At 38.7% G+C, this 16,923-nt stretch overlaps 1 protein-coding gene across 5 annotated transcripts in view; it reads right to left on the bottom strand.

The window, feature by feature from the left end:
- FYB1 (FYN binding protein 1) overlaps window positions 1-16,923 on the bottom strand; it is a 150,676-nt gene that overhangs the window by 69,008 nt on the left and 64,745 nt on the right. For all 5 annotated transcript variants that reach the window (XM_030566629.1, XM_030566630.1, XM_030566628.1 and 2 more), the window contains exon 2: window positions 15,304-16,453. In XM_030566629.1, coding sequence (XP_030422489.1) covers window positions 15,304-16,453 — 1,150 coding nt within the window. The remainder of the gene's footprint in view (window positions 1-15,303; window positions 16,454-16,923) is intronic.

The raw sequence follows: 16,923 nt of genomic DNA, 5'->3' as shown, positions 1-16,923 counted from the left end.
CATCAGGCACCAACCAACTCACAGCAGAACTGGTTGATTTCAAAATTTGGGAAGGTGGGGACAATTTTTATGACATGTTCTCAAAAAACATTTTCTCCCTCCCCCCCCAACCATTTATACTGCTAGTCAAAAGGTTTTGTATTTTGAAATTAATTTTTTTTTAAAAGAGGAAACATTTTCAAACAGCTTCACCTCAGAGGCAACACATGGGGGAGAGGGGGATGCAGGGCCAAATACCCCCTCCCCAGATTGGCCTGTCAGGGGAGGGGAGGAAAAGGGTCTCTGTCCTCCTCTCCCTGCCCCTCCCCATCAGCGTGTTCTACTGCTTCTGCCTGAGAGAGACTGGCTTGGAGGCAGCAGTCCCTGGCCTGGGCTTGGCTGCTGGGGACAGAGGCCAAGCATGCTGGGGCAGAAAGGTGAGCTCCGGCTCACTGGGCCCCTGTTCTTGGCAGCCAAATCCACGCAGGGAGCATGCCCCCCAGCCAGCTCTCTCAGGCAGAAGTAGCTCCATCTCACTCTCCGTCTGGTTGTCAGGGAGAGCAGCTGAAGGGCAGGAGGGAGGCTCAGGGAAAGAAAGATAGAGCCCTCGCTCCTCACAAGTAATGTGGAGTGGGAAGAGCGTGGTGTCCCACAGGGCGAGGTGGGAGACACTTGGGGCAGTCACGTGTCCTTTAGATTGTGCCCCCCAGTATGGGGAGGCATGAGTCGTCTATGCCTAGTGCACAGTGAAATGTCTCCATCCCCTGTTTCTTCAACCTCACTTTTGATCCTTCCAGAGACACAAATGCTGTACAAACTCTTTCATTTCCTCAAATCCACACACAACAAGTGTATTATCCAGGAATACATGGGGAGATCTAGAGACTACAGTCAAGAGAAAAAGATAGGTGCACAGAAATTAGATGTCACCAACTTGTTAATGAGGTAGCAAAGAAAATGAGTGGTAGTTGTCATGAATTTCCCATTGTTCATGCACCTCCTTTTTTCAACAATGGAAAAACACATTTCATGGTTTTTTGTTTTTTTTGGCAGAGACAGTACATTCAATCTCACTGATTCTAATTCTGTGAATTTCAATAAGCATTACAAAATATTTGCCGTCTTAAAATTGTGCATATTTTCATAGCTTTTTAAAAATATTTTTTACTAAATTTCGCAAATTCCTTGAGATTTTTCAGTTTTAGTAGGAAACATTTGAAAAAGCAAAAGCAATCACATTTAGCCACTTCTGTCTGAGAACCTGGGTAGGTTCATTGGTTTTAAAAAGAGCTTGCTTGCAGCTCTGGCTGTAAAACAAAGAAGCTGCAACAGTGCTTGTTACAGCCGAGCACCCACTTCCTACTTTATTTATGTTTTGCAGAAAACTGTTCTCAGCTCAGCTTCCCTATCTTGCATGCTACTTTAGCAACAGACCAGTTAGTCTAGGTTTCCCACTAATATTATTTTAGCATTGCCCAAAATAAACAACTATGTTCATAGCATTATTGAAACTGGAATCTTTTTAGTAAGTATCACACTGCTATCATTTATGCTACTGTGATAGAGGCACAAAGATGCTAATTATTGCAGGCACTGGGAATGCCTACTAAAGTGAAGTTTACAAAAAGTTTTAGTTATGGCCACCTCTTTTTGCATGCCCATGACTTTTCAAAAAAATTTCTTTCTGTGCAGAAATTTTACGTGAGGGCCTTGATCGTCCATTGAGAATGGTGTAGCGCAATCCCTCCCCTCCCTTCTTCTTTGACACGCTGTTGTCCTCCATATCCCTCCCCACCCTCCACAACCCCGGATGCAACCCCTCCCTACCTCACCTCCTCTTACTCCAGTTAGGTGATGGAGCTGGCTCTGCCTGCTTTGTAGCAAGAGAAATTGCCCCTACTGCAGGGAATTCTTCAATACAAACATCCAGCTGCTCTAAGCTGACTTTGTGCCATGTAAGGGCCATAAAAGAAACATGGCAAACTAAGCCAGAACTTCACGCTGGTGACACAATCTAATGCACAGTTATTAATATTTGGCTCCCACTTCATGCCTTAATTTTCAAGACACTGTACAAACATTTATTAATTCCCATTCCTGTTTTTGAACTGTGGTAACAGAGACACAGAGCGTTTAAGGGCAATGCGCTCAAACTTAAGTACTTAAGTTCAGCACCTAAATCCATAATTAGAGCCTGAGATCCTTAAGAAAATAAAACAAAACCCAACCATCTTCAGCATATGCGTAAGATTACTAATCCAAGTAAATTTACAGACGTCAATGGGACTATTCTGGTGAATAAAGTTATTCAATATGTGTTTACAGGACCGAGCCCTTTGGCATCTAAATAAGCAGCTAAATATTAAGTGTTAAAGATATGCAACATTCACTGATGTCAGTGAAGTTGCTTCAAATTTACACTGATGCAACTGAGAACAGAAATCTGGCCCCTTCTACGGAGGTATCAGAGATTTAATTAATGCCAAGCAGTCAGACAAAACTCTTGATTGTTTGAAAGAAATCCTTAATAACTAATATAGAAGTATTTACAAATATTAGCCAATTAATTTTCATGCTATAAGGGTTTATTTCTATAATTTTTGCCAACAAAAATAATCCTAATTAAAATTATTCAGACATAGACTATGTATATTCTAATAAGATGCTGATAATTTAAAAATAAATCATTAATAAACCATTGATTCAGTTCAGAAAGGGCAGGGAAAGGAAAAGGGGTGTGTGTGTGTGTGTGTGTGTGTGTGTGTGTGTGTGTGTGTGTGTGTGTGTGTGTGTAGATTTATTAGAAAGGCACAAATTCATGTAAACATGACAATTTGATGTCTCCTCTGTTTCCCAAATCAGCAAATTGGAGGCGCTTTGGATGAAATACCCATCATTCAATTTTAAAAACATACAGACCTTTTTATACAGCATGTAATAGTAACAACCATCTATAGAAGGCAAGAGGTATTTTAATTAAAAATTAATTATAAGGTTTTATCCATTGGTGAGCTATGCAAATCTTCACTCAGACAAGTAGTCCCACACGAACCATAGCTTTGCATTCAAATGGCGCTTCTTTGCATATTTTCCACTCAAGAGCAGCACACAAGGTGCATCATTGTTCCAAAAAGTGTCACTTTACAGTATGTAGGTTTGGTCAAAAACTAGAAATAGTCACAAATTTTCAATTTACAAAAATAATATTGTAGAATACAATATTTTTCCAAATCATTATAGAAAGTTTGGGCTAAGAATATTTGTCCGCTAAGTCCCTTATTATCTTTACCATAAAATGACTGAACCTTTTCTAATTTTACTTTATTTTGGCTGCTGTTACATTTATTTAGTAATTAAGGGCAGGGATTTCAAAAGTGACTAGTGATTTTTCATGCTGAAATTTTTAGGTGCCCAACATGCAATACCTTAAAGGGTCCTGATGATCCGAGTGTGGGTTCTCAGCACATTCTGAAAATCAGGCCCTTTTAAAGTAACCCTCATGGGAGCCCGGACTGCACAACTGAGGACAGAAACTATCTCCAGTTGATCTTCTCTTTATTATTTCCATGTAAATGTATATTCCCCAGAATATATCAGAAGAATGTATGCACTGAGCTTTTATTTGTATTTGGAACTGCTTCTGTGGTAATTTTTTGCTGGGGTTTTTGTATTTTATGGCCTTGAGCTGGACAGTCAATACAAATAAAATAATGAGCATTATTTGTCTGGCAGACTGTGGGCACACCTATGGCCCAGTGTAAATAAGAAATAATAATAGTAACACTGAATATTTGGAGACTCTCAGAAGAAATCATGGACACATGGACAGAAATGAGAGCTACCCTGAGGCTCTGACCTGACCCTTCCAGGAGGGAAAGAGAGTATCTGGGTCCCCTCCTAATAAAGACTAAGAATGGTAATCTATCGCCCACCCTAAAACATACAGTAGGACAACCATACAGTAAAGCAACCGTCACTCGATGCTAGAGACCTTGCAAACTACTGTCTGAATTTGACAGTCGAGCAGTTTGCAAAAACCCGTCTCTGTCACCACCTGTGAGTGGCCAGTGTAATGAATCCCAAGTCAGGCTTCAGGACAGAGAATGGCACAAAGTCCACATTTCCTGCCCTGGCAGAAGACCTCCTCATGACCATAGACAAGAGATGTGCATCCAGACCCCTTCTGCAGGACCTCTCTGTGGCATTTGATACCACTGATCAGCAATATTCCTGTTGCTGGGAGGAACAGAAATGCCCTGAAATGGCTCAGTTCCTTCCTTTGAGACTGGCCACGGAGGGTACTTATGGGCAATTGTTCCTTCACCTCCAGAGACGGCACCAACCCACTCCCACGAGACCTGATCCTCTCCCCCACGTTATTCAACATCTATATGGAGCCACTGAGAGAGCTGGTGAGACAACACAGGCTGAAGTGCCAGAGACCACTCCCAGCTTTATAAATGTAAACCATTTTTTCATCCTGCTTTCCTGGCTTCTCATTACTTAGCTGACATCAGACCAGCAGGAAGATAAGCAGGCCTAAACTAAACCCAGGCAAGACTGAGATGATGCTGGTAGGAAGAGATATATGTTAAGCAATTGCCTTCTCTATGAAGGATGTCTGATCTCAATTGCTGAGTTCCTCAGTAGCCTTTTTCACTCCTTGATGCTATTGGATGGCCAAATAGTTATGACAGCAAAACACTTTCACTTACATTTGCAACTCAACTTATTTAACACCGAGCAGGCCATGCTGATGCTGTCACAATCTCCAGGTTAGTCACTGCAATTCATGTCTAAGAATGAAACTAGGCCCCCTGAAAAAGCTTCAATTTCTACAAAATGCAGCAATCTGTCCGTTCAGCAGTAAGGATCACCGTGAATCTATCATCTGAGTGCTCCAGTCTCTGCACTGACTCCCCAGTGAATTCTGAGTCCAGTGCAAGGTCTCTGTCCTGACCTCGGTCCATAAGACCTCCTTGGGATTGCTTGGAAATACCTGAAAGATCATGTCTCCCCCTATGTGCATGACTGCCTGTTGTATGTTCTTCACACATGCATGCAGATACCTGCACACTCCAAAAGTCACTCATTCACTCTGATACAGCCACCCCCAAATCAATATTAACAAAAGCCATAAACTAATCAAGCTGGTTCTCCTACAGAGAAAAGAAAAGGAGATGTGATTATTTGTTCTGTTAATACTTGGGGATGCTCAGGAAATGCAGTGAGTCAGGCCACAAAAGCACATAGAGAGATAAATAGGTGAACAGCCAGATGGATGCATAGGAATCAGACCCACACCATAACAGAGGATGTTCAAGTAGAAAGGACACTTTTCTTTATTGGAAAAGTTGCTGGGAAAGAATTCAAAATTAACCTGAACCCAAAAGGAGCTGCAAGTGCTCAACAGCTCTAAAAAAATATCTTACTTAGGTACCTAACTTTCTTCTTTTTATGTGGCATCTCCATTACTGGAGATTTGCAACCTAGGCAGTCCATTTCGTATGATCCACTGCTAAGCTCTTTTAGGAGGAATAGCCCTTTCCATCAACCTGAAGCCCAAATAATATCTTTTTTTGGCCTCAAGTTCTTCAGCCATCAACTTTTCCTTTCAGTGCCTGTAAATATGCCTGATTGCCAACTGAACCCCTTAAAATGTGCCTTGCAAATTGAAACTTTCTTTATAAGATCTAGGACTAGCATTTGCTGAGTTCCAGTCGTCTCCAATACTTTTTAACTGGGTACGCAGTCTGTCCATGATATTTTCAGAATTCTTCTATACCACCATATTTTGAAGGATTGTAATTTCTTTATTATGCATTGTTTGAATGTCCATTTTTCACAGCTGTAATTTAACACAGGCCAAATGTAAGTTTGTAAAAGCCAGAATTTGTTTTCAGACTTATGTCTCCTCTCATTGGATGTTTATTCTTCCAGAATGTCTCTTTGCTCATGCTGTTCTGCTGCTGACTTTGGTGTCCGATCTTCCATTTTCTGTAATGACGCTTCCTAAGTAGCAATAATTTCTCAGTTGGTGTATGGCTGTGTCATTCACTGGAATTCTCCTAACTTTAGGCATCAAAATATGAACATGCTGTCCCTAGTGTTATACAGTAATTTCATATATAAATTTTATATATCTTTTATAGGTTTTTATGTATGAAATAAATTGGATTGTTTATTAAACACTGTTTTAAAAGTATAAAGTGTGTAGAAATATAGGCCTCAGTTGTGCAAGGTGCTTCAGCAAATGTCAAACTTTAAGTGTAGTCACATTAACTTGAATTGGGACCAAAATGTCTTATTTAATAAAATAAAAAGTAAAAAATTTTTTTATTCATCACAGTGTAAACATGTATACATTGTCTATATGAATAAGTTGAATATCTTCTAGTTACAGGCTCTGTATTGGGGTTGTGCACTCCTTTGGGGCTTGAGATAATATTAGCCACTGTATGCTAAATTTTCACAATTTTGTGTGTGTTTGTATGCACAGAATGCAGGTCCAACGTTTGTGAACACAGAATTAGAGGCGTGTTTGAAGTCGGCTGAAAATTAGGTCATTACAGTACAGTACAGATATTGGTATCATTGTACTAATAACCAAAGTCTTGCTTAAGAAAAGTTTTGTGTCTGTAGTATTTTTCCATTGCTAGAGAAAGAAGAAGAAATATTGCTGTCATAGGCATAGGGTCTGATGTGAGGTTTTGGGTTTCACATCATAGGCTATTGCTATAACTGGTTACAAAATAGATTTTCAGCAAAAGATGTACTTAGAGTTTAAAAACTGAGCACACTCAATTCATCTCACGCTCTATCAACTGGCTTAAAATTGTGATAATATTAATGGCATTCATATTATTTTCTTGTGGAAGGGCACCAATAATGCAGTAGTTTATGACACTGGTGACAGATTTAGATTTTGAACAGAACGTAGAGAGCTGTTGTGATGAGCATTATTTCCCATGGGTCCAGGCCAAAAGATCCCAGGAAATAATAAGTACAGTTTTAAAACTGAAAGAAAAAAGATGCCTTTTGGTAAGCCCTTGCTTTTACTGTAGTTTTCTCTCTAATACAGTGTCCTTTTACCTCCCTTTTGTGAATCCTTACTGACCTTTCAGAATTAAATCATGTGGTTCTTATAATTTCATTGTTATTTCCCCTTTCTGACTAGTGTTTTCAGTACTGTCCCTAATGTAAATGTAATCCAATCCCAACCCCACCAGCTGCGCTGATCTACTGAAAGCCAGCACAGGCTCCAGTTGTTAGTATACATATGGGCTGATTCAGCAAAACTCACGCTAAACTCCATCATACAAGTCCCGCCCTACTCAGCAAAATACTTAAGCATGGGCTTAATTTTAATTTGCTATAACATTCATAGAAAACAAACACCAAAGAGGCACTAACACAACTGAAACAAACACAGGTGAAGTGAATTCATTTCAAAATTCAAATAGGTGTAGTATTTTTATTTTATAATATATGCTCAGCTCTGCTGAACAGCACTCAGCACTATATTTACACTATTTATGTTGGGTCAAACCCTGAAGTCCTAACTCAGGAAAAATTTAAATTGATTTAATGTAAGTTTCCATAACCAGGACTGCAGGACTGAGCCCTAAAACCTACACATAAATTGTAACCTCATATCTCAATAATATTGCAATAATTTAGGACTCATTTTTGTAACCCATATCTTGGGCTTTGTTTCTCAATGATCAATTTGCATGGAAGGGAAGGGTGTCCCTATATTTGATAGTAAAGGAAGAACAAGAGTATGGAGATATTCCTCGGAAAATCCTCAGCTGGTATGAATTGCCAATTGACGGAGTTACAATTCACACCAGTTGAGGACTGTCCTTCAGTATATTTTTATGGATAAATTTTTCTCTCTCATCTTAAAAAAACATTTTCCCCCCAAAAATATTGCAGAGCACATAGCAAAGGAAGTAACTGGTAGAGTGCATGTGTATAAATACAAATTTGCAACATTTTTGCATTGTAGCAATCTTTGTGGTATTTTTGCTTCCTCTTAAATATTTACAACAGTGGCATACAGTATCTTACACAACCTTCTGATGGGAAATACTGGAATTTACTTTTTTCCAGTAGATATTCTTTCTGCGCAGTTAAGTCAATTTACTTGTTTTAAAAATATATCGATCTCCTGTCTGTCTTCCTAATCACCCTGTCTAATTGGGTGTTTTTATCTCAAAGCTGTAATGATTTTGCTTACTAAGCACTGCAGGACAGATCCTTAGCTGGTATAAATTGGAGTCACACTCCTGATTTCAGTGGAGTTTTGCCAGCTTACACAAGTGGAAGAGCTGACTGGCCATGAATGTTTAAAAATCTAGGCAATCTCCTTGGTTAAAAAGGCAGCAGTCAGACAGAGCAGATACATAGGTGACCCATGAAGTACACAGCAAACCTCCTGTTTACTTCACGGAGACAGGATTTCATCAGTAATATTAAGCAAAGACACACTCTGTCCTCTCTCATGGAGACTTTCTTCCTTAATCTAACACTAAAAAAAAATCTCTCAGACTGAAAGCACATGGCTGCTCTCTTAATTATGTGATCTATCATCACCATGAATTGAGTTCCCACTCTGGGATGAACAAAAAGTAAAAAGGATTTGGAGAAGAGTAGTAGTTTAGTTGGTCTGCATCACATGTATTTGGCTTATGAAAGTTGCCTGGAGCACTTACGCTGGAATTGTGGAAGAAGTCAACACTATCTCTAACAAACCTTGAAACAGACATGATATTGATCTGGTGCTGTCAAACAACAATTTGAGAACAGATCCTCAGATAGTGTAAATTAGTGTAGTTTCACTGAATTCAACAGAGCTAATAACAATTTACATCAGCTGTGAATCTGGCTCAGAACTGCTAAAATTACTGGCCCAGCTCTTTCTTGAATATGTTCACAATTTTTCTTCTATTGCAAATATTGGTAATCTATTGCACATATTTATTTATCTTTTCTGTAAAGCAATTTCTCCTGGCTTTCTCTATCTTGAATGAATCTAAATGTACTTGGGTGACCACCATACTTCTGATATAAGAGGTGCCCCTAACCAGTACTTCCAGGATTTCATTCTCCACCAAATTTATCCCAAGAGCACAGGCCTCATCACTTTAATATTTCCATTTCAACCACCAGGTAAATTAACATTGTTGTGCTTTTAAAAAGTTATGAGTTTGAGATCCTTCACCCAAATTCCAACTCAGGCAATCAAACTGGTGATTTCAGGCACCTAAAGATGACCAATCTCGTCCTCCAATAATACTGTATATACTATATATAATATAATACAATACATATATACTGTATATAATACTCCAAGTAATACTGAAAACTTTATATGGACTGATTTTCTCAGAAAGTAACTAAGTGATGGCATAGCTGTGAGAAAAAGTCCACCCCTTTCTATTTTAATTACTTAAGGATCTACAGCTTTCTATTGCACCAGATGCATTGTATCCCATCACACACTTTACATTAGGATGCTTTTCATGGTAATTTTATAACATGACTTTGAAATGAGTCATCTTTTGCCAGGAGCTTTAAAATCTGATTCTTCTGGTCCTTAGAGATATACAATGTTATAGTCCAATATACATTTGGAAGCAGAGCCTTTGGGCTCTTTCATTCACTAACATAGCTCACAACTTGCTTTCCACTAGGAGTCACACATAATAACGAAGGGACAAAGTCTTTCAGTTAAACCACTGTAAATCAAAAGTAACTCAGCTGACTGAAGTAACAGCAGTACATACATAGTCACGTGGAGAAATATTAGATTTATTAGTACATCTGTGAAGCAAAAATTTCAGCTCAAATCTTAATTTTTCATTTCCACACTTTAGATTGATGAATAACAAACAAACAAACAAATGATGATGATGTACATAAAATCATGGAATCTAGAGATGGAAAAGACCTTTAGATCACTTAGGTCAAATCCCTGCCAGTGTCAACTAGCCTAATCAGTCATGTATATTTCATGAATATTTTTAAATTTATGGCAGGATATTTTATCTATCTGAAATGACCAGGTAACCAAGATTGAGGCAGTCTGTGACACTTGTTGCTACATCACTATTGGTCTGAGAACTCTTTCAGCCAAGACTTTGTGGTATGTTGCATGACAGATGTGGTCTCTTCCATTAGATACTAAATACAAAACTATGGTACAGCTTAGTCTTTGGTACAACACATTTTTTTTTAGCTTGAACTGTTTTAGAAACTGGTATTTCTGTTTCAAGTTAAACTTCTTTTTCTTACCACATATTTTTGTTATACTTATACCTATGCTGATATATCTGTCTCTCTCTTTTCCCATTCTAGCAGTGAGGTAACAAAAACAAAAACCTACCAACCAAGCAAACAAACCCACCTACCCCGCAGTAATTCCTTAGGCCCTGATACTGCAAATATAAGTAAGTTTATGCTTGAGTAAGTTTATTCCATTGCACAGTTCCATTGAATTCAGTTCGTGAAATTGATTCACATTTTCATGATTACCTGATCATTATCTGAATACTCACAAATAATGAATTACTTGAAGAAGAACGGGGCACCTAACTTGGTGCTTCTACGTGTAAAACTATTCACAAATTAGCTTTTAAGACGTTTGACCAACTCTAATATGTTCTATTTTTTAAAAACAAAGTTGCTATTTTAATTGTGACCTATTTTAAATGAACTAAAATGAAAAAAACCCTTACAACTTTGCAAGTCACTGTTTTGTCTTGCACTCCAATCAAAACTGCATTCCCTTTGCTTCAATGTACTGTGCATTAGACGGTTAAGATAGTGTCATATTATTTGATTATCTTATTTGATTGTTAATTATTTAATCTGCCAATCTGTGATTTTGGGCAAAGGACTTCACCTCTCTGTGCCTTCATCCCCTCCCCCTTCCACTCTTTGTCTGTCGTATCCATTTAGAGTTTGTCCACACAGTAGCTGAGGGGTGTAATTCCAAGCTTGGGTAGATGTACACATGCTAGCACTGTTAAAGCTAGCATGTTAAAAAAACAGAGTGACCATTACAGCATGGGTGGTGACAGCATGTGCTAGTCCCTCAATTATGCACCCATGGAGTCACGGGGGACTGTTCTCGGGTGACTAGCCTGAGCTGCCACAGCCACACTTCTATTTTCATTACATTAGCTCAAGCAGAGCTAACACATCTGTCGACCCAAGCTGGGAATCTCACTTGATATGTAGATATGCCCTTAGATCGTAAATTCTTCAGGGCAGGGACTCTCTCTTGCTATGTGTTTGTACAGAACCTAGCACAATGAGGTCTCAATATTGACTGGGCCTATAAAAATATTCATGATTATGACTATTGCTGCTTTTTAGTTATTTATTCCCACTTGCAGTTAAATACAGTGATTACACCGACTTTTGTAACATTCCCTTTATCCTTCTTTTCTTCTCAGGTAATTTGTTTCAGAAAATGTCATCTCTGTGAAGTTATTTTTCTTTACATTAAAAGGAGAAATAGGAGAGGTACCTTAAATGCCCCCCCCAACTGATTCATACCTATTGCCTTTCAGTTCTGCAACTAATGTTCAAAAGCACAAATGCCCTTCATTCACAGGATAGAGAAAAGGAAGGTCTTTGAGGTATTTAGGATCTTATCCTTCAACTGATTTCATGTGGGTGGACATCTCTACCCACATAAAGCCACAGGTGCAGGACTTCGTCTGTGAAATCAGTTGCAGGGTTGAAGACTTAGGCTGTCAATTGTTTGGGGGAAAGGACTATGTTTTTATTTGTTTTTGTGAAGTCCTTGCATACTTTTGGACACTCACTAATAATTATTGATGTTGTTGTTGTTGTTATTATTATTATTATTATCATCATCTGAATATGGAAAGCCAATAGAGTGCCTATGATTTAGGACTGAACTGATAATAGACTGCACTCTAAGGCCTGGTCCACTATGCTGTTAAACCGATTTTAACAGCATTAAATCGATTTAATGCTGCACCCGTCCACACTACACTGCTCTTTATTTCGATTTAAAGGGCTCTTTAAATAGATTTCTGTACTCCTACAAAACGAGAGGAGTAACGCTAAAATCGATATTACTATATCAAGTTAGGGTTAGTGTGGACGCAAATCGACATTATTGGCCTCATTCTTTTACAGTAGCTACCCACAGTGCACCACTCCAGAAATCGACGCTAGCCTCGGACCACAGACGCACACCACCAAATTAATGTGCCTAGTGTGGATGCGCACAATCGACTTTATAATATCTGTTTTATAAAATCGGTTTAAGCTAATTCGAATTTATCCTGTAGTGTAGACGTACCCTAAGTGGGAATGGCATTAGTGGATAATACCACAGTGGTTTGCCAGGAAGTTTGCTTGTTCGCTGTTTACTCAGCACCCAGAATCACAGAAGTAAATCCCAGAGCAAAAAAGGGGCCAGTGGGATGCAGAAAGTAAAAATGATGACACTGTTGCAAAGCTACTATCCCAAGAAGTCCAACAGACATGAACAATCTGTTTACTTGAAAACTAATTTTTCCAGAAGTTATTTTACTATAAGCTACCTAAGAACTCACCCATCCATCCTCAAGCAGAAGGTATGTTGAGCAACCTACAAGGATATTAGTGGAAGCCAATAATTTTGCTTCAACATAGTTTTATTACTATTATTACTACAGCATATTTGAGGCACTTGACAGCACCAGTAGGATCACATGGGCTCTTCACCAGAGTCTACAAATGAAGTCCCTGATCATGCAAGCTGCTGTGCATGACTGAATCTTTGCAGCCACGTGGAGCCAAGTGCAGGATTAAAGCTCAAATCATTTATTAAAAATTAGATTTCTAGCCCCTGTGGTTGCAGAGGAAAGCTTGAAAACATGACCTGAGAGCACTCTCACAGCACAGAAAACAGAGACAAATATGATGAACCTCATATTTATTATTATTCTTTATAAATCCATTGACCTTTTTGTGGCCTGATTCCTAATTTTTTTTTTTAACACCGGTTAGCAAGTTTGCTGTTGTTTTTTATTTATCTCTGTGAGTGCATTTCACAGTTTATAGTGTCACTAACTTAAAATGTGTTCGCTACATTGTCACACAGCTGAACATTTGGCCTATGCAATGAATTAATAAAAACACTTAAAAAATACAGTTCTACAGGAAAACCAGACTGTAGCTACAGATAAGATTGCACACTTTAATCAGCCAAGCTTCAGTCACTAATTCAGTACTGAAGCAATTAATAGCTGGATATAATGCTGCACTCATACTCCGTGTTCATAATATAGCTTCTATCATTAGTGTGAATCATCTCACCACTCTGAACTCTTTTCTCTATAGAATCTTCATCTGAACATAACATTTTGTTTATATCCATTCAGCAGTACATAAAAACAAATAGCAAAAAAAGCATGCAATGCGGTGTTCTAAATATGAAAGTAACAAAAGCAATGGGGCTTGTAGACATGAATGTAGCTGCACCAGTGCAAACCATTAGCGTAAAAAGTGACTTACACTCATACAGCTTAACCACCTCACACATACCTTTACCTATTTGTGAAATGAGCTGAGGTTTTCAGCCAAAGAATGCTAGAGAAATTCAAAGTATTATTGTAATTATTAATCTGTGTGACGTAACCCAAAAGCTCACTGTGCCAGTATTACTAACAACAAGATTTCAAAAATCATAAAATAAGCCCAGAAAGATAAATGAGATTGAATTAAAATGTCATTTAAAAAAAAAATATATATATATATATCTTCCTAAGCTCTCAGAGTATACTTGTGTCAAGTTTCTCTTCAACCAGGAGGGAGGGAAACTTTCTTTTTTAAAAACGATAGCTGAGATTCTCCCTAATCACTTGACTCCAGGAGCTCTGGCTTAAAGAGAAACACCAATTATTGCAAGGTTTGCAATAAATTGTGAGAGTTGACAACACTGAGATTGGTTGACAACACAGCACAGGATTAGTTCAGAGGAAGTGCTTACAGTCACTATATAGAAAGATACCTTAAAGCAACAGTTTCAAACCTGGGTGACTTCTGTGGAAATTAAGGGTGTTCAGCACGTTTGAAAATCTGACAACTTCTGATTAGGGGATCTAATATGGATTTGGGAGCCTAACTTTTAGGTACTCATATTTTGAATGTTTGGCCTTAGTGGGAGACATATTTTCCAGAGTCTCAGAAAATACAATCTGCATCTATGGCAGGCACACCTGTTTCAATATGCAAAACCAGCAACCGTATGTGAAAAAGAGCAACTTATATGCATTTGCACAGGTGCTGCAACTGCACCAGTGAGAGGGAAGGGGTCTATCCATGCAGAGCTCCTTGCACAGCGAGGGCCAACATTTTTTATTTTGCACAAGACAATGCTTGCATGTACACAACTCCGTATTTCAGACAGTGACAGGCAGGTACTCACAAATATTGCAGGCACATTTTCAGAGGCTATATGTATAAAGCTGTCTCAGTATTTATGTGTAGGTGATCACAAGCCTTGAAATTCATATCGGGATTTCAACTGCCACAAAGTTCAGAGGTTCTTGTTTCTTCATAAAAAAGTGAGCTAGATCCTTAGCTGGTATAAATCAGCATAGCTCCATTGAAGCCAGTAGTGACACAATGATTTACACCAGCAGCTGATCTAGCCCAGAACCTGTTTGCGAAATCTGGATTCAGATCTGGATATGAATTTCAAACAGTTCCAAATTTAGAGGACATTCTAAATGAGGATTCCGAGGTTTTGCTTAAGGCCCATCTTTATAGATACATTTTAAAAAGGCAGTCTCAGATTCTCACATTGACCTTAAGTAAACACACAAACCTTTGGGCATTTAAAATGACAAACCACAGTGTATCTAATACATGCAGCTATTTAGCTACCCATCTCCGCCAGGAAACTGCTTTGTAAAAAAGGACATTTTATATCAATGCCTCATTTTAAAGAGACAGAAAACAAAAGGCTCATAGGAGAAATACTTGAAATATTTGATTCAAGTTATAACCACATTGATGCAATTTTCAGAAACAAATACACCAATTAAAGAAGACGCCTCTTCTCCACTGGGTAATAGTTGGAAGAATCAAATGATTTTTATTTTGCAACTATTTTTCTCTTGCTTTCAGTAGGTTTTGCCCTGTGCAGTGGACAACACTTGCAAATGAAAGGCTTAAGTGGGATTGGCATGATGCACAGGCCTTACACTATCCCTGAACACTGTAGGAAATTTTACCCTGAATGAATTAAGTAGTAAATCAATCAATAAAATAAGATAAAAAAGGACTCACTGTCTCTTGCACTATGTTTTCGGAATCTTTCCAAGTCCACAGTTGGGGGTCTGTTGGGCTTTTGGGGAGGCTGGCCCAATTTAAATAATGGAGGTAATGCTTTGCGCTTGGGAGTTTCAGAATTTTTGTTTCCCTCTTCTCTCTCGTTGAAGCTGCCCAATGGTCCTCCTGCAGTGAGCTTGGCAGTTGGCTTGGAGAATTTAGGAGGAGTTGGACCAGAATCTTCCTGATTAATTTTACTGAGGAAAATATTCTTGGCGACCCCTGACCTATTATCTTCAGTCTTTTCCTCAAGATTTTTTGGAACCTGTCCTGGGGTGCTCCAATTACCAATAGATTTCAGAGTTACAGTAGGAAAATGACCACCTGGGGAATCGGTTCCATTACCGCTATTTTCTGCTGTTTCCTTTGGTAATTTAAATGAATGTATTTTTGGTCTGGGGCCTAGAGAGCCTGAAGATCCCTTAGTCAGAAAAGCATGTCTGTTGGAAACATCTTCGTGGTGGGAGATATCAGGATTTAGAGAAGGTTTCTGCCCAATGGGTGGTTTAGGGAAAGGAGGCTTGGGGTCATTTTCTTGTGATACAGCACTGAATTTTTCTTTAACCGCAGCTAGTTTGGAGAATGCTGGTTTTGGCTCACTCTCTTGTGATGCAGAATTAAAATTCGGTTTAGGTCCTGGCGGCTTTATGTCATTCTCCTGGGCAGTAGAGCTAAGGAACTTGTTTACAGGAGGTTTTGGAAACACAGGCTTGTGTTCTTCTTTTGACAGTTCAGTGGCTTTAGGACCCAAATATTTAGGGACTCCAGCTCTTCCATCAGCTTCTCTGTTAGCTGCATTAACCGGAGACCCAAACTTGTGTGCCACAGGGTTATGTTTCAGATAGGGAGGTTTTGGATCCCTTTCTGTTTTATCTTCAATAGAAGGTTTTACTCCAAATGACGGTTTAGGAGATGCAGACTTGTGAAAGGTACTGGGACCTGAAGGAGGACTGCTAAATTTCTCAAGTGCAGCTTTCCTTGCCTGTAGTCCTGAAGATGAAGGTTGTCCTGGGATTTTGAAGGGTTGATTGCTAATCGAAACGTCCTCTGATGGGTTGTTACCAGTGTTAAATTTCGCCATGAGGGACTTCACATCTGCCTTGCCATTCTACAACCAGAAAGAACAAAAAAAAAAAAAAAAAAAAAGAAAGCAGAAAGTGAGAAGTCTTAGTTGCAATGTTCACATATACTGTACTTTAAAGGGTTTCCTGCTCTGAGGCTTGCAGCACTACTGATTGGTTGGGGAGATATTGTAACATATCTTCCTGTATGGCTAAAGAAGTTGAGTGTTTTGTTATATCTTTGCCTTGGTTAAACATTTTTTCAAAATTTTCAGTTCAGACATTTCTTTTGCTGACTGGTTCTGCAGCTAGTGTGTTGTTACTGTAATTTCTGTTCTTCTTTTCTTTTTGTTTGCAGAAACTGGAAGTGACACATTACACATAAACCTCTCTTTAATTTTGTAAATGATATCGCTAAATAAAAATTAGGCTCATCAGTCAAATTAAGCTGATTTGGGGCCCAGATAATATACATAGTGTTATTTTGCCAACTATTTTGTGTTAACTGAAACTCTCT

This window comes from Gopherus evgoodei, chromosome 6 (assembly GCF_007399415.2).
Source record: "Gopherus evgoodei ecotype Sinaloan lineage chromosome 6, rGopEvg1_v1.p, whole genome shotgun sequence".
NCBI classification, from domain to species: Eukaryota; Metazoa; Chordata; order Testudines; family Testudinidae; genus Gopherus; species Gopherus evgoodei.
Note: the sequence above shows the minus strand (reverse complement) of the source record. Positions and strands in the feature narration are given on the sequence as shown.